The following is a 15082-nucleotide window of genomic DNA, read 5'->3' on the forward strand; positions in this document are numbered from 1 at the left end:
CACTAAAGGCTCATAGAACTGATAGCTTCATTGGTAAGAATTTGCACTAGTCACATGGTCAGCATTCCACAAATATTAACTAACTGCAAACATAGCTTAGAATTGGCCATTTCTCTTAAAGAAGACTTAGGCCACCTTGACCACTATGCTCCTGAGCTTAAAATTAGTCTTAATGCTATCAATAACATACATTGGATGGAAGCTACATTCCTGTTTTACTAATTTTTAACATTTTTCTGCTATAAATGCTGGCTGCCTTGGCATTTTATTTGTCTTCAACTGTAAAAGAGCATGCCCCAAAAGATAATCCTGAGGGAGGGATTCAAGATGGCCAATGAGGAGCAGCTGTGGATTGCAGCTCCCAGAGAGAGCACAGAGGGTGAGTGGACTCCGCATTTCCAGACAGATTTTTATTGCCCACAGACCAGGAGATTCCTGGGCAGAGGAGCCCCATGGGTTGCCAGCACAGCTGTTTTGGCTGGTGCGGCAGGTCACCACACAAAATACTTACACAGGTCCAGGCGCCCTTTCAGCTGGCGACTGGAGTGCCTGGGAGACAGAGTCACCCATTCAACTGATAAAAAGGGGACTGAAACAGGAAGCAAGGCCAGGAGATTCCAGTGCTAAAAAGCACCACGAATCTCCAGCACAGCTGTTCCAGCTGGTGCAGTGGGTCACCACACAGGAAATCACACAGATCCGAGCACCTTTATTATAGGTGACTGGAACGCCCAGGAGACAGAGTCGCCTAATCAACTGATCAAAAGGGGACTGAAACAGGGAGTTGAGGCAGCAATTAATAGCCTACCAACCAAAAAAAGCCCAGGTCCAGATGGGTTCACAGCTGAATTCTATCAGACATACAAAGAGGAGCTAGTACCACTCCTGCGGAAACTATTCCAAACACTCCAAAAAGAGTGAATCCTTCCAAAATCATTTTATGAGACCAATATCATCCTGATACCAAAACCTGGCAGAGACTTAGCAAGAAAAGAAAACTTCAGGCCAATATCCATGATGAACATAGATGCAAAAATCTTCAATAAAATACTGGCAAACCAATTGCAACAGCCCATCAAAAAGCTTATCCACCATGATCAAGTAGGCTTCATCCCAGGGATGCAAGCCTGGTTCAACATATGTAAATCTATAAATGTAATTCACCACACAAACATAACCAAAGACAAAAAACCACATGATTATCTCAATAGATGCAGAGAAGGCCTTTGACAAAATTCAACAGCCCTTTATGCTAAAAACTCACAATAAACTAGCTATTGACAGAACGTATCTTAAATAATAAAGGCTATTTAAGACAAACCCACAGCCAATATCATACTGAATGGGCAAAAACTGGAAGCATTACCTTTGAAATCTGGCACTAGACAAGGAAGCCCTCTCTCACCACTCCTTTTCATTATAGTACTGGCAGTTCTAGCCAGAGAAACCAGGCAAGAAAAAGAAATAAAGGGTATTCAATTAGGAAAGGAGGAAGTCAAATTGTCTCTATTTGCAGATGACATGATTGTATATTTAGAAGACCCCATCATCTCAGTCCAAAATCTCCTGAAACTGATAAGCAACTTCAGCAAAGTCTCAGCATACAAAATCAATGTGCAGAAATCACAAGCATTCCTATACACCAATAACAGACTTAAAGAGAGGCAAACCAAGAAGGAACTATCATTCACAATTGCTACAAAGAGAATAAAATATCTAGGAATACAACTAACAAAGAATGTAAAGGACATCTTCAAAGAGAACAACAAACCACTGCTCAATGAAATAAGAGAGGACAGAAACAGATGGAGAAACATTCCATGCTCATGGTTAGGAAGAATCAATATCGTGAAAATGGCCATAGTGCCCAGAGTAATTTACAGATTCAAGGCTATCCCCATCAAGCTACAAATGACCTTCTTCACAGAACTGGAAAAAAATACCTTAACCTTCATATGAAACCAAAAAAGAGCCTGCATAGCCAAGTCAATTCTAAGCAAAAAGAACAAAGCTGAAGGCATCACACTACCTGACTTCAAACTACACTACAAGGCTACAGTAATCAAAACAGCATGGTACTGATACCAAAACAGAGATATAGACCAATGGAACAGAACAGAAGCCTCAGAGGCAATGCCACACATCTACAACCATCTGATCCTCGACAACTCTCAGAAAAACAAGCAATGGGGAAAGGACTCCCTTTTTAATAAATGGTGTAGGGAAAACTGTCTAGCCATGTGCAGAAAGCAGAAACTGGACCCCTTCCTGACACCTTACACTAAAATTAACTCCAGATGGATTAAAGACTGAAATGTAAGACCTAACGCCATAAAAACCCTAGAAGAAAATCTAGGCAAAACCATTCAGGACATAGGCATAGGCAAGGACTTCATGATTAAAACACCAAAAGCATTGGCAACAAAAGCCAAAATAGACAAATGGGACCTAATCAAACCCCACAGCTTCTGCATAGCAAAAGAAACAGTCATTACAGTGAATTGGCAACCAACAGAATGGGGGGAAAGTTTTGTCATCTACCCATCTGACAAAGGGCTAATATCCAGAATTTACAAATAACTAAAACAGATTTACAAGAAAAAAACAAACAAGCCTATTCAAAAGTGGGCAAAGGATATAAACAGACACTTTACAAAAGAAGACATATATGAGGCCAACAAACATATGAAAAAATGCTCATCATCACTTGTCATTAGAGAAATGCAAATCAAAACTACATTGAGATACTATCTCATGCCAGTTAGAATGGCAATCATTAAAAAATCTGGAGACAACAGATGCTGGAGATGATGAGGAGAAATAGGAACACTTTTACACTGCTGGTGGAAGTGTAAATTAGGTCAACCATTGTGGAAGACAATGTGGCGATTCCTCAAGGACCTAGAAATAGAAATTCCATTTGACCCAGCAATCCCATTACTGGGTATATATCCAAAGGATTATAAATCGTTCTATTATAAGGACACATGCACACGAATGTTCATTGCAGCAGTGTTTACAATAGCAAAGACCTGGAACCAACCCAAATGCCCATCGATGATAGACTGGACAGGGAAAATGTGGCACATATACACCATGGAATATTATGCAGCAATCAAAAATGATGAGTTTGTGTCCTTTAGGAACATGGATGAACCTGGAAACCATCATTTTCAGCAAACTGATGCAAGAACAGAAAATCAAACACCACATGTTCTCGCTCATAGGTGGGTGTTGAGCAATGAGAACACATGGACACAGGGAGGGAAGCATCACACACTGGGGTCTGTGGGAGGGAACTAGGAGAGGGACAGTGGGGGGTGGGGAGTTGGGGAGGGATAACATGGGGAGAAATGCCAGATATAGTTGATGGGGAGGAAAGCAGCAAACCACACAGCCATGTATGTACCTATGCAACAATCTTGCATGTCCTTCACATGTACCCTAAAACCTAAAATGCAATAAAATATATTTTAAAAATAAGATAATCCCAGTGTCCCTATGCCACATTTACTAAGATTTAGAAGTTTTATTATATCCCCTTGAGTGCTCCTTTAAAACACTTTGCCAATCTCTTTCTGAAATTTTCTCTTCCTTCTTTTCCTATCCATCTCCAAGTAATACAGATGCTTCAGGGTGGTGTGGTGGAATGACCCTGGACTTTGGGGTTCCATTCCAAGGATTCATATCCAGTAACTGATATGAACCTTCCAGTAACTGAGTATTGCTGGCAAAATTTATCCTTTTTGAGACCTTTCTCCTGTAAGCAATGTGACAACACCAAGGGTAAATAAGTATTATTGTCTCATTCTTTTCCTTTTCTCGCATTAGGTCTGACACCATGTATCTTCCAAGAGCCTTTCTTCACCCTTCCCATTCTTCTTACTCAGTATTCTATCAGTAACCTTCTACACAACTCTTTTGCAACCATGTGGCTTAATTCTTATCAACAGGAAAACATTTATGGGTATAGTTAATGATAGCACCAAGGAGTGATTTGAGGGAAACTTTAACACATCCTCAATATAATCCTCACCAGGTTATAGATGAGAATATATAAGCTTGAGTTTGTTATGCTAACACTTTAAGACAAGTCCCTAATCTCTAGCATCTCCAAAACTGACTGAAATTAACATAAAATCTAAGTAAAAAGCGTTCTCCTTGTGAAAGAATTTTATGATAAATCTACCTCCTACTTCCCACCAGATAGCCATTCCTCAGTCCCTAGAGTTTAGAAATTCTAGAGCTCGCCACTAAGCCTTATCTATTCTCCCCAAGATAATGCATTGTCACCTCTATGGCTGGCCCTATTGTCCTCCTAAAATTCCCATCTTTTCTCCTTTCTTTCTTGTGATCAGACCACCGATGCTACAGCTCTCCTTCCTCTGATTCAATATTACTAAGCCTGTGTGAGTCCATTCATACTTCCCGCATAACCCCCAATACTAACAACAGCTCCATGCTGGGGTTTGTCAGTAAGTATGATGCTGCCCTCAGGAGCAATCCCAGGACACAAATGTGATAACAGCAGGTGGGCATTTAGTCTGAAGACAAATCACCAAGGAGAAAAACTGCTAGACAAATGCCCATTAGGGCAAAAAAAAAGGAAGGACAAAGGACCAGATAGCAAGAGGAAGTGAGGAAACATTTGACCTCTTATTGACATCAATTTAATCAGAAATCATGGCAGAAATTTTAGAAGTTTTACAATAATGTTTCTAACAGCTGAAGTAGTTTTGATAAGGAGAAAGGAGTAAAGGAAATCAGGAATAGTTGGAACCTTTTCACCTGATTTAACAAAGGTTATTATTTTGTATAAATCATCCAGAGAACGTACTTAAAATGCAAATTCCTGGGCTCTGTCTCTGGAGATTTTTTTATCCAGGGTTTGGGGTAAAGCCAAGATTCTGCATTTTAACAAATACCCTGGTGATTGCAATGGAGATGGTCCAAGGACCACACTTTGAAAAACAGTAAGAGAGGGTGAAGTTAGGGGAAAGGTCTCTGAACTGTGGTTATGAAGACCTCACGCTGCCACTGTCACTATCCCCAGGAGACCTTAGGCAAGTCACTTACCTCCTTTAATCTTGGTCTCCTTACCAATAAAATGAAAGAATTCAATGAGATGGTCTTGAAAAACCTTTTTTTTTGTCTTTTTAGATAGCCTTTTTCTGTCGCCCAGGCTGGAGTGCAGTGGCACAATCAGCTCACTGCAACCTTCACCTCCCAGATTCAAGCAATTCTCCTGCCTCAGTCCCCCGAGTAGCTGGAATTACAGACCACCACGCCTGGCTAATTTTTGTATTTTTAGTAGAGATGGGATTTCGCCATGTTGGCCATCTGGTCTCAACTCCTGACCTCAGGTGATCCACCCACCTTGGTCTCCCAAAGTGCTGGAGTTACAGGTGTGAGCCATTGTGCCCAGCCTAAAAACCTTTCTAATGCTAAGAAATTAATGATCTATTTTCTTTAATAGTTCTTCATAACCATCTTCTCCCTTTAAAGATTAAAATGGTAATTATATTGATGTCTGTGAGAAGAGGACAAACAAATGTGCTGGTTATAACAATATTTAATAATAAAACAAGGGAGGTTCCTGTGTGATCTTCTGTACATAGCAGCAGCCCTTCTCTGGTTCCAAATTGGGTTCCACAATACTCTAATACATTTTTGGAGTCCCAGGTCACAGATTTTTTTCTTTTTTTAAATCTGTGTTCATTCTCATCAGTATTGTATTCTTCCAGTTTATTATTTCTTCCACTCACTGAACTAGGTATGCACTTAAAATACAGAACATGAGAAGTTAGGTTTGAGAGTAGAGAAAAATATCCTTTTGATGTGTAAGAACCATAAGGTTCCTCATGTAATATGCAAAAATATATTACAAATATATATTTTTAATGTCCTTGACAGAAAAATTGTGCCCATTTCTCCAGTTCCTAATATTATATTAGCAGAAGATGGGTAAAAACAGAAATGCTTTTTGAGCCTACCTGCATGATGCTGTGTGCTCATTGTCCCTGTATCTTCTCAATTCCTTTCATAGCAAGAATCATCCTGGTTTAGAATTATTCACTCTACAAACATTTATTGAATGAACACTGAGCCAAAACTGTGCTAGGAACTGGGATTCCAGAAATAAGTAAAACCTAGTCCTCTGTTTTCAAGAAGCGAATAGACAATTAAAGAAGACAGACATGCATCATCACTTAATTGCAAGATGTTTTGATAATTGCAGTTGCACTAACTGCAGCTCTGGCAGGTGGATAAATAAAACTCGGGGAGTATAACCAAGAAAGGCTTTATAGAATTTATCTTTACAGATGAGGAGAAATTCACCAGAAAGATGAGAAAAGAAAGAAAATTCCAGCCAGAAGTATATACAAAGATAAAGGAGTGAAACAGTAGAACTTAGTCAGAGAGCTACACGTCATTTTATGTGACTAAAGGGAAGGTTGCATGAGGGATCTGCAAGAGATAATGTTAAGAATCCCCAATATTTATTGCTTCAAGAATTACTCTAAACATTCTACATGTATGAATGCATTTAATTATTAGCACAACTTTAACATGGAAGGTATGAATATTATCCCTACTTGGCAAATAAACAACTTGAGGCACATGGATATAAATTAACTGTCCTGGGATTATACAGTCTGTAAGAGCTGTGCTAGGACTGAATCCTGGCAGTCTCGCTTGAGCCCATTCTCTGAATTCTGCAGCACTAGTGCTTCTTAGAGATGAGGTTGGAGAGATAGGCAGAATCCACATCAAGGAGAGCCTTGGAAGTCATCACAATGAGTTTGGATTTTATCTCAACCAATGAGAACCTGGGGCAAGTTTGATTTGGGTAAGTGAAATTAATAACTTTGAATTCTGGAAAGGCCATTCTAGAAGGAACATACAAAATGGACTAGGGAGAGGGCTAAAATTGGGGAAAGGATATCAGGAAGAAAACTAATTGCTCCATATGAGAGGACCAAAACCTAAACTCAGGCAGTAGCAGTAGGGTTGGAAAGGAGTGGCAAAGGAAGGACTGTTCTTTCACTAGGGACAGACTACCTCGTAATCCTCCCTCTGCCTTTGACTCATACCCCTAAATAGTAATGTTGCACCACCTCTTCCTATTGTCCACAATTATATTCTTGCTCTGCTCCTAAATTTCTAATAATCTATCCTTGGTTTCTATTTCTCGATTGGACTATTTGATTAGCCAGGGACTTAAGTACAAACAAGTCCACCAGTAGCTAATGATTTTCAACGTGAGCCTTCCAGTTCTATTTGTGTTCTGCAAGACACAAACAGCTTGGTAGCAGTTTGGCTGACAACTAAATGAGAGATAAATAGCTAAGAAAATGCCAAGAAAGGATTACTTTAGATTTAGCAAGCATAGATTGTCTTTCTAAACTTGTTTTCCAAAGAAAATCATCCTTTGTAAACAGCTTCATTGTCTTTGCATCAATGTAATATATATACACATACTTATTTATTTATTTATTTATATAAAATGGCTCTTCATTCCCTTCTTAGGGAACTCCTACATCAAATAAGAGTTCTCAAATAATTTAACAAATAAACGTAAGGCTGAGGTTATTGTGGCTGTTTCCTTGTTTCTTTGGCTTTAAAAAAAACATGAATAATTCTTGAAATGTTTTAATACTCAGAGAAAATCTCTTACATCAAGCCAATAATTCTTCTTACAGTTATCCTGCCATATTTGCTGAGAGTGGACAGAGTGGCTGGGACTATGATTATGGCTTCCACTTACCCAAGACACCCCGATGTGCTCCTGAACCAGATGCTTTTAATCCCTGTGAAGATATTATGGGCTATGACTTCCTAAGAGTCCTGATTTGGCTGATTAATATTCTAGCCATCATGGGAAACATGACTGTCCTTTTTGTTCTCCTGACAAGTCGTTACAAACTTACAGTGCCTCGTTTTCTCATGTGCAATCTCTCCTTTGCAGACTTTTGCATGGGGCTTTATCTGCTGCTCATAGCCTCGGTTGATTCCCAAACCAAAGGCCAGTACTATAACCATGCCATAGATTGGCAGACAGGGAGTGGGTGCAACACTGCTGGCTTTTTCACTGTATTTGCAAGTGAACTTTCTGTCTACACTCTCACCGTCATCACTCTAGAAAGATGGCACACCATCACCTATGCTATTCACCTGGACCAAAAGCTGCGATTAAGACATGCCATTCTGATTATGCTTGGAGGATGGCTCTTTTCTTCTCTAATTGCTATGTTGCCCCTTGTGGGTGTCAGCAATTACATGAAGGTCAGTATTTGCTTCCCCATGGATGTGGAAACTACTCTGTCACAAATCTATATATTAACCATCCTGATTCTCAATGTGGTGGCCTTCATCATAATTTGTGCTTGCTACATTAAAATTTATTTTGCAGTTCGAAACCCAGAATTAATGGCTACCAACAAAGATACAAAGATTGCTAAGAAGATGGCAATCCTCATCTTCACCGATTTTACCTGCATGGCACCTATCTCTTTTTTTGCCATCTCAGCTGCCTTCAAAATGCCTCTTATCACAGTAACCAATTCTAAAGTTTTACTGGTTCTTTTTTATCCCATCAATTCTTGCGCCAATCCATTTTTGTATGCAATATTCACTAAGACATTCCGAAGAGATTTCTTTCTGTTGCTAGGCAAATTTGGCTGCTGTAAACATCGGGCTGAACTTTACAGAAGGAAGGATTTTTCAGCGTATACCTCCAACTACAAAAATGGCTTCACTGGATCAAGTAAGCCTTCTCAGTCCACCTTGAAGTTGCCCGCATTGCACTGTCAAGGTACAGCTCTCCTAGACAAGACTTGCTACAAAGAATATTAACTGTTACATCAGTAACTGCATTATTGAATTGTTCTTAAACCTGTAAAAAAAATTACCTGTATCAGTAATTTTAACATCAAGGGTTGGATTTAGAAATTATTTATTTGTAGGTATACTACGCAAGAGACCTCTACCTAGCAGAAAGTATAGTCTATGACCACTGCCATTCTAAAAACTATTTGTCACTGGTACATGATGACATAAATACCGAAGTTAGAAATTTTTGTAGAAATTTTGACACAGTAATTTTGTTTGATGAATCTAATATTTTAAAAAATTGAGGTGGCATTTTGCATATCTGTTTTTCATTTTTGTAATTTGTATTAAATTCTATAAAAATATTAGTTCATAAGAGATCAGAAATTTAAAATAACTGGCCTTTTTCTCAGGTAGCTTGAAAAACACACTCTAGAGATACACTGTCTGATATGGTAGCCACTAGCCACATGTGGCTAAATTAAAATTAAATAAAATGAAAAATGTAATTTCTCAGTTGCACTAGCCATGTTTCAAGTTTTTAGTAGCTACATGTGACTAGTGGTTATCATACTGGACAGCACAGACACAGAATATTTTTGTCACCACAGAAAGTTCTATTTGTGCTATTATACAGACTTTTATCTATCCCCTGTCTGGATTCTACTTATTTATAATTTAAGGTAAACATCTAAAAGCACATTTCAGCTTATTTGCTTACTGAAACATTAAGCTGTAGACTGTGAACTCCTTGTGAGTAGGAATCCTGTCTCAGTCCATTTTGTTTTCCTGCTTCCTACCTCAAGATCTTGGCAATGGTATACTACAAATGTGCTGAATTACAATTACTCTGAAATTATGAAACATATAACTAGAGCTTATATTTTTATTTGAATAAAAAAATAAATTGTCTAAATATTTAAAAATAATTAAGCTTCATGATTTCCACCCTTTGGAGAATATAGAAAAATACGTTCAGTATTTGCTAGAAGATATTTTTACTTACTGAAATTGGATCTTAAAGGACAACAAAACTATGGTTTTAACTAGTGTTTTTTCTATGCTCCTCTGACTTTTTTTAAAGTAACTCTTCCTGAAAGCTAATTCTACCCCAAACATCTTGATAAATGTTATATAATTTAACCCATTTAATCTTCATAAAACTCTACAATGTAGATATTCACATTTTGTAGGAAAGCAAAACCCATAATTTGCCAAAGTTCTCAAAACAAATAAAAGATACGACTAATAGAATTTAAACTCAAAGCTCTGATTCAGGACCCTAGCCTCTTAATCACTGTAATTTACTTATTCCCATATTGGTAAAATAGTTGTCCAAGGGTCTAATATGCATTTAAAGTTCCTTAAATTTTCCCCAACATTTTATTACATTTTTAAATGTGCAGAAAAATTAAAAGAATTGTACAATGAACAGCCATACAGCACCATTTAGTTTCAAAAATATTTTACCATATTTGCTTTATTACATATATATAATTATCATTATTTATCATCTTTGTGTGTGTGTGTATTTCAGAGTAATCTGCACACGTCAGTACTTAGCCCTAACCATTTTAGCACTCTTATTACTGGCCATGATATTTATCTACATCTCTAGATAAAATTTACATATAGTGAAATGGACAAATCTTAAGCATACCATTTAATGAGTTTTGAGAAATACATACACGTGACCCAAACTTTTCTCAAGACATTAATAGAATATTATCACCCTCAGAAAGTTCCCTCCTTCCCCTTCCCAGTTAATTCCTGACACCCAGCCCCAGAGGTAAGGATGGATTTTTATTTTTTTCTCCCACCAATTAGTTTGTCTGTTCTAGAACTTCATATAAACAGACCATATAGTATATACTCTTGTATAAGGCTTCTTTGACTCAACCCAATGTGTTTGCTATTCATCCATGTTATTGCTTGAATTAGTAGTTCATTTCTTTTCATTGCTGATTCGTTTTACAGTCTATTCTTCTATCAATTAATATCTGTGCTATTTCCTGTTTTTAGCTCCTTTGAGATTTTATTATATAAATGTATAGACATAACCTGACAGTCTATGTATCCAATCTGTTTTCAATCCTTATGCCACTGTGCAAGGTGATTCAAAGATCCTAACATTATAAATTTTATAAAATCCCTTCCCTGTACTGCAATTTCACATCTCTGACTTTTCTGCTGCATAGCAAGTCACTTGTCTTTATTTAGATGCAGGCCTTTCTCGCAAGCTAGTGTGTTAAGATTTGTCTCAGCAATATAACAGAATACTAATTAGTCATGTTGCAGTATACCTAACATAAACTTTCTGATTCATATATAAATCCCAGAACCAAAACAGCTACTAAGCAAAAAAGCATAAAGGGAAAAATAAAATCTCTTCTTGTGGAGAAACTTTAAATTACACACTCAAATGCAGTTTGAAACCAAGGTACTTGTACAGATACTCTGGCGATAACTTGCATTACCTTTGCACAAAAACTGATGTTTATGTCTACATTTTAAGTTTTAACACATGGAGTCACAGTTTATTCTCTCCCTCATTCTCATTCCCATATTCTTCAGTTACTAAGTTCTATCAGTTATTCTTTTGAACTGTCTTTTACACCAGTTTATATTCCAGGGCCAGGCATGGTGGCTCATGCCCAGCCACACTGCGAGGACAAGGCAGGAGGATCACTTGAAGCCAAAAGTTCAAGATTAGCCTGGACAACTTGGCAAGACCCCGTCTCTACAAAAATAAGAAATTTTAAATTCGCCAGGTGTGGTGGTAACATGCCTGTAGTCCCAGATACTCAGGAGGCTGAGGCAGGAGAATCGCTTGAGCCCAGGAATTCGAGGCTGCAGTGAGCTATGATGCCACTGTACTCCAGCCTGGGCAACAAAGTGAGACCCTGTCTCAAAAAGAAAAAAAAATCGATATAAACATAAACTGAAAAAAAAAATTGTATTCCTACTGCCACATCCACAAATCAGGTCATTTTCCCCTTATTCCTGTACTGTCTCCCTAATTTTTATTCATATCCAATCTTTCCCATGTCCATACTCTCATACCTACTACCACTGATTAATCTTTATAAAATCCTATTTCACCTTATTATATACCTGTTAAAAAAAAAATCCTGAGCAATTCACCCAACCTATAAATTTAAATTTTAGAGCTTAGCCTAACATTCAGAGAGCTCTAGTATCTACCCTGGCTCACTGCAGCCTCTGCCTCCTGGGCTCAAGTGATCCTCCCATCCAGCCACCCAAGTAGCTGGAACTACAGGCAAGTGCCACCACGCCTGGCTTTTTTTTTTTTTTTTTTTTTTTCTCCATGTAGAAATGAGGTTTAGCCATGTTGCCCAGGCTGGTCTTGAACTTCTGTCTTCAAGCAATCCTCCTGCCTTGGCTTCCCAAAGTGCTGGGATTACAGGCATGAGCCACCATGCCTGCCCTATCTTTTCCATTTTTAAAAAATTAAACTCTCTTTACTTTCTCCCTAATCCACTATAGTCAAGACTCCTCCTCTATCCAAAACGATGTAGGGCATAAATAATTAATACGTAACTCACAATGGTCTCTCTCTTTGGACTTCTCTAGCATTTCTCCTCTGCATCACTCATTTTTTGTCGCTTACCCTACACTGCTGAGTATTAATTATCTTTACAAGTACACCTCTTATTCACCTATGATAGGAATTTTTTTAGGGATTCACTCATCTCTTCTGTCTCCAACTACATCTAGAGTCTTACACATCATGGATGATTAATAATGTTTTAAGCTGATCCATTTTTATGAGTGAAATAAAATTGTCCTAGTTAAGAAGTATTTCCTATAGGAGATAGTCTAATCGAAAGCATGTATATTCTTATTCTGTATAATTTCTCATACCTAAATCATAAAAATGCAATACTCAATAAATTTATATTTCTATTTTGTAGTTTTTTAACAAACATTTGGTATTATCTCTGGCAGGTTGCAAAATGGCTAAGAGGGGCTAATTCATCTGGAATAAGTCATCTAAATTTACAAAACAATTTTAAAAGGCAATGGTATTTTTTCCTCCATTTATAACATTTGCTGTAAAGGGCATGATTTTGGTTTCCTCAAATTGTAGTAAGTCCATATGTAAATTAAGTATCTCTGTCACGAAGATTTCAATAAATGTGTTTATAATTAGAAATAATCTTTTCCTCAAAATGAGCTATGCTTTAATCTTTTTCCCCCTAAGAGTTATTACCTAGGGCTTTCTACTTACAATTTAGCTTTCTAGTTATAAATCACAACATTCCCACCTGGCTTAGAGTGTATTTACATGAAAACCAGGATAATATTAACCTACTAATGTGAGTCAGAATAAAATCTCCCACTAAATCCCTTCCCGCCTTACCCACCGCAATTAATTGATGCTATTCACTCTAGGTTATTCATTTTCCTGCACAACCTAAGTGACTAAAACTGAGTGCGTCAATTAGAATGTCTTGTTGCTCTATGGAGTCTGAGCTACAGAGGCGATTACTTACATATATCATAACCATGACTGAGGTGTTCCCCACATTGAATAAAATAGGTAAATGTACCAGACAAGGTCAGTTGGTCAGTCGCTAAGAGACTAACTGCAAACTCCACCAGACCTTCTTAGTCTACAGAGAGAAGAGAAAAGTACATAACGAAGAACTACAGCATAGGCCAGGCGTAGTGGCTCACACCTGTAATCCTAGTACTTTGGGAGGCCAAGTACTTTAGGAGGCAAATCACATGAGCTCACAAGTTTGATACCAGCCTGGGTATTGAGCTCCCTAGTACTTTGGGAGGCAAATCACTTCAGCTCACAAGTTGATACCAGCCTGGGCAACATGGCAAAACCCCTTCTCTACAAAAAATACAACAATTAGCTGGGCATGGTAGCACATGCCTGTAGTCCCAATTACTTAGGAGGCTGAGGCATGCGGTTTTCTTGAGCCTGGGAAGTGGAGGCTGCAGTAAGCTGAGATGGCACCGCTGCACTCCAGCCTGGGTGAAAGAGCCAGGCCTTGTCGCAAAAAAAAAGAAAAAAAGAGGGAGGGAGGAAAGAAAGAATTACAGCATGCTAACAAAAGTACTTGAGAAATTCTCAAAGTATACTAGCATCTCTCTACCTATAAAAGAGTACAGAAATAACATTTGCCAAGCGACTGTCTTAATCAGAACTTAAGAAACTTACTTTAGAGTATTTTGTTACAAAAATGCAATAGGAAATGTTTTCCTTGGACATAACAAAGAGGTTCCTGAAGTAAAAGTAATATAACAAAGCCAAGTCTCAGGTAAACTCTCCTGACTTACAGGGCTTGAAAAATAATTTTCTCTTTTAAAATGAACTAGTGTCTCTATCTTTACTACACAGGCTAAAAATGTAGATAGTGAAATCAATTTAGTGGGTCAACACCATCAATTTTTTTAATGAAACAAACAGAATCAAATCGATGATGTCAGAAGGCTATCATATGCTAAAGGCAAGCATGATTTTCTGAAATTTTTGCTTCATTTGTGTTATGTGTGACAATGGACATGCAAATATATACTGCATTGTTAAATTCTATTTCTTAGTGTGGATTCTGGCCAAAAAATGTGAGTCACTGTTCAGACAACTTCTCAAGAACTAGGATTTTTTCTAGCATTATCTGAGACTAATAAAAAAGTAACAGATACAAAATAATTTGGTGATCTCTTAATTAGCTCCATAGTCCACTGAAACTATCTAATTGGTTTATGTTATCATGCAAGGAAAATTCTTGTTTTGTGGTAAGCATACATTTAAATTAATATTTTGCATTTTTAAAAGACAAGGGGCATGAGGGCAAGCAGAGACACAAATGAACAACCATGACTGTGTTCTTTAATGATAAAATTCACTATGCAAATAAAGAGTCCCAATATAATAACAGCATTTGTAATATGCCATTTAAAAAAATCACTAAAGTAAAATGAGATTTTAAAGTTCACAGTGAAAAAGAGGAAAGGCATTTTAGAAACAAATATTATTGCCTCCGCCAGGAACTTGAACCAACACATTAATTCCCAGTTCCCAGATGAGTACACCTTATCAATAAATTCAGCCCTTACTTTGCAATAAAATTTGCCTAGGGCAAATACAGAATGACTGGATGAGCCTGGAAGAAGACAGGAAGAAGAAAGTACACTCCTCAGCCCTGGAGTGGGTATTTTAGAGACAAATGCAAACAGCTCTCTTTTTGCTTTTCATGTAGAGAATACAGAC

The 15082-nt window shown here is 37.7% G+C and overlaps 1 protein-coding gene across 3 annotated transcripts in view; it reads left to right on the top strand.

The window, feature by feature from the left end:
- LHCGR (luteinizing hormone/choriogonadotropin receptor) overlaps window positions 1-9758 on the top strand; it is a 62686-nt gene extending 52928 nt beyond the window's left edge. For 2 of the 3 annotated variants that reach the window (XM_035271468.3, XM_078348320.1), the window contains one exon: window positions 7704-9758. In XM_035271468.3, the coding sequence (XP_035127359.1) occupies window positions 7704-8856 (1153 nt within the window). In that variant the 3' untranslated portion in view covers window positions 8857-9758. The remainder of the gene's footprint in view (window positions 1-7703) is intronic. The other variant, NM_001301843.1, reaches the window with a different exon arrangement.
- Window positions 9759-15082: the final 5324 nt, after the last annotated feature.

This window comes from Callithrix jacchus, chromosome 14 (assembly GCF_049354715.1).
Source record: "Callithrix jacchus isolate 240 chromosome 14, calJac240_pri, whole genome shotgun sequence".
Lineage (NCBI taxonomy): Eukaryota > Metazoa > Chordata > Mammalia > Primates > Cebidae > Callithrix > Callithrix jacchus.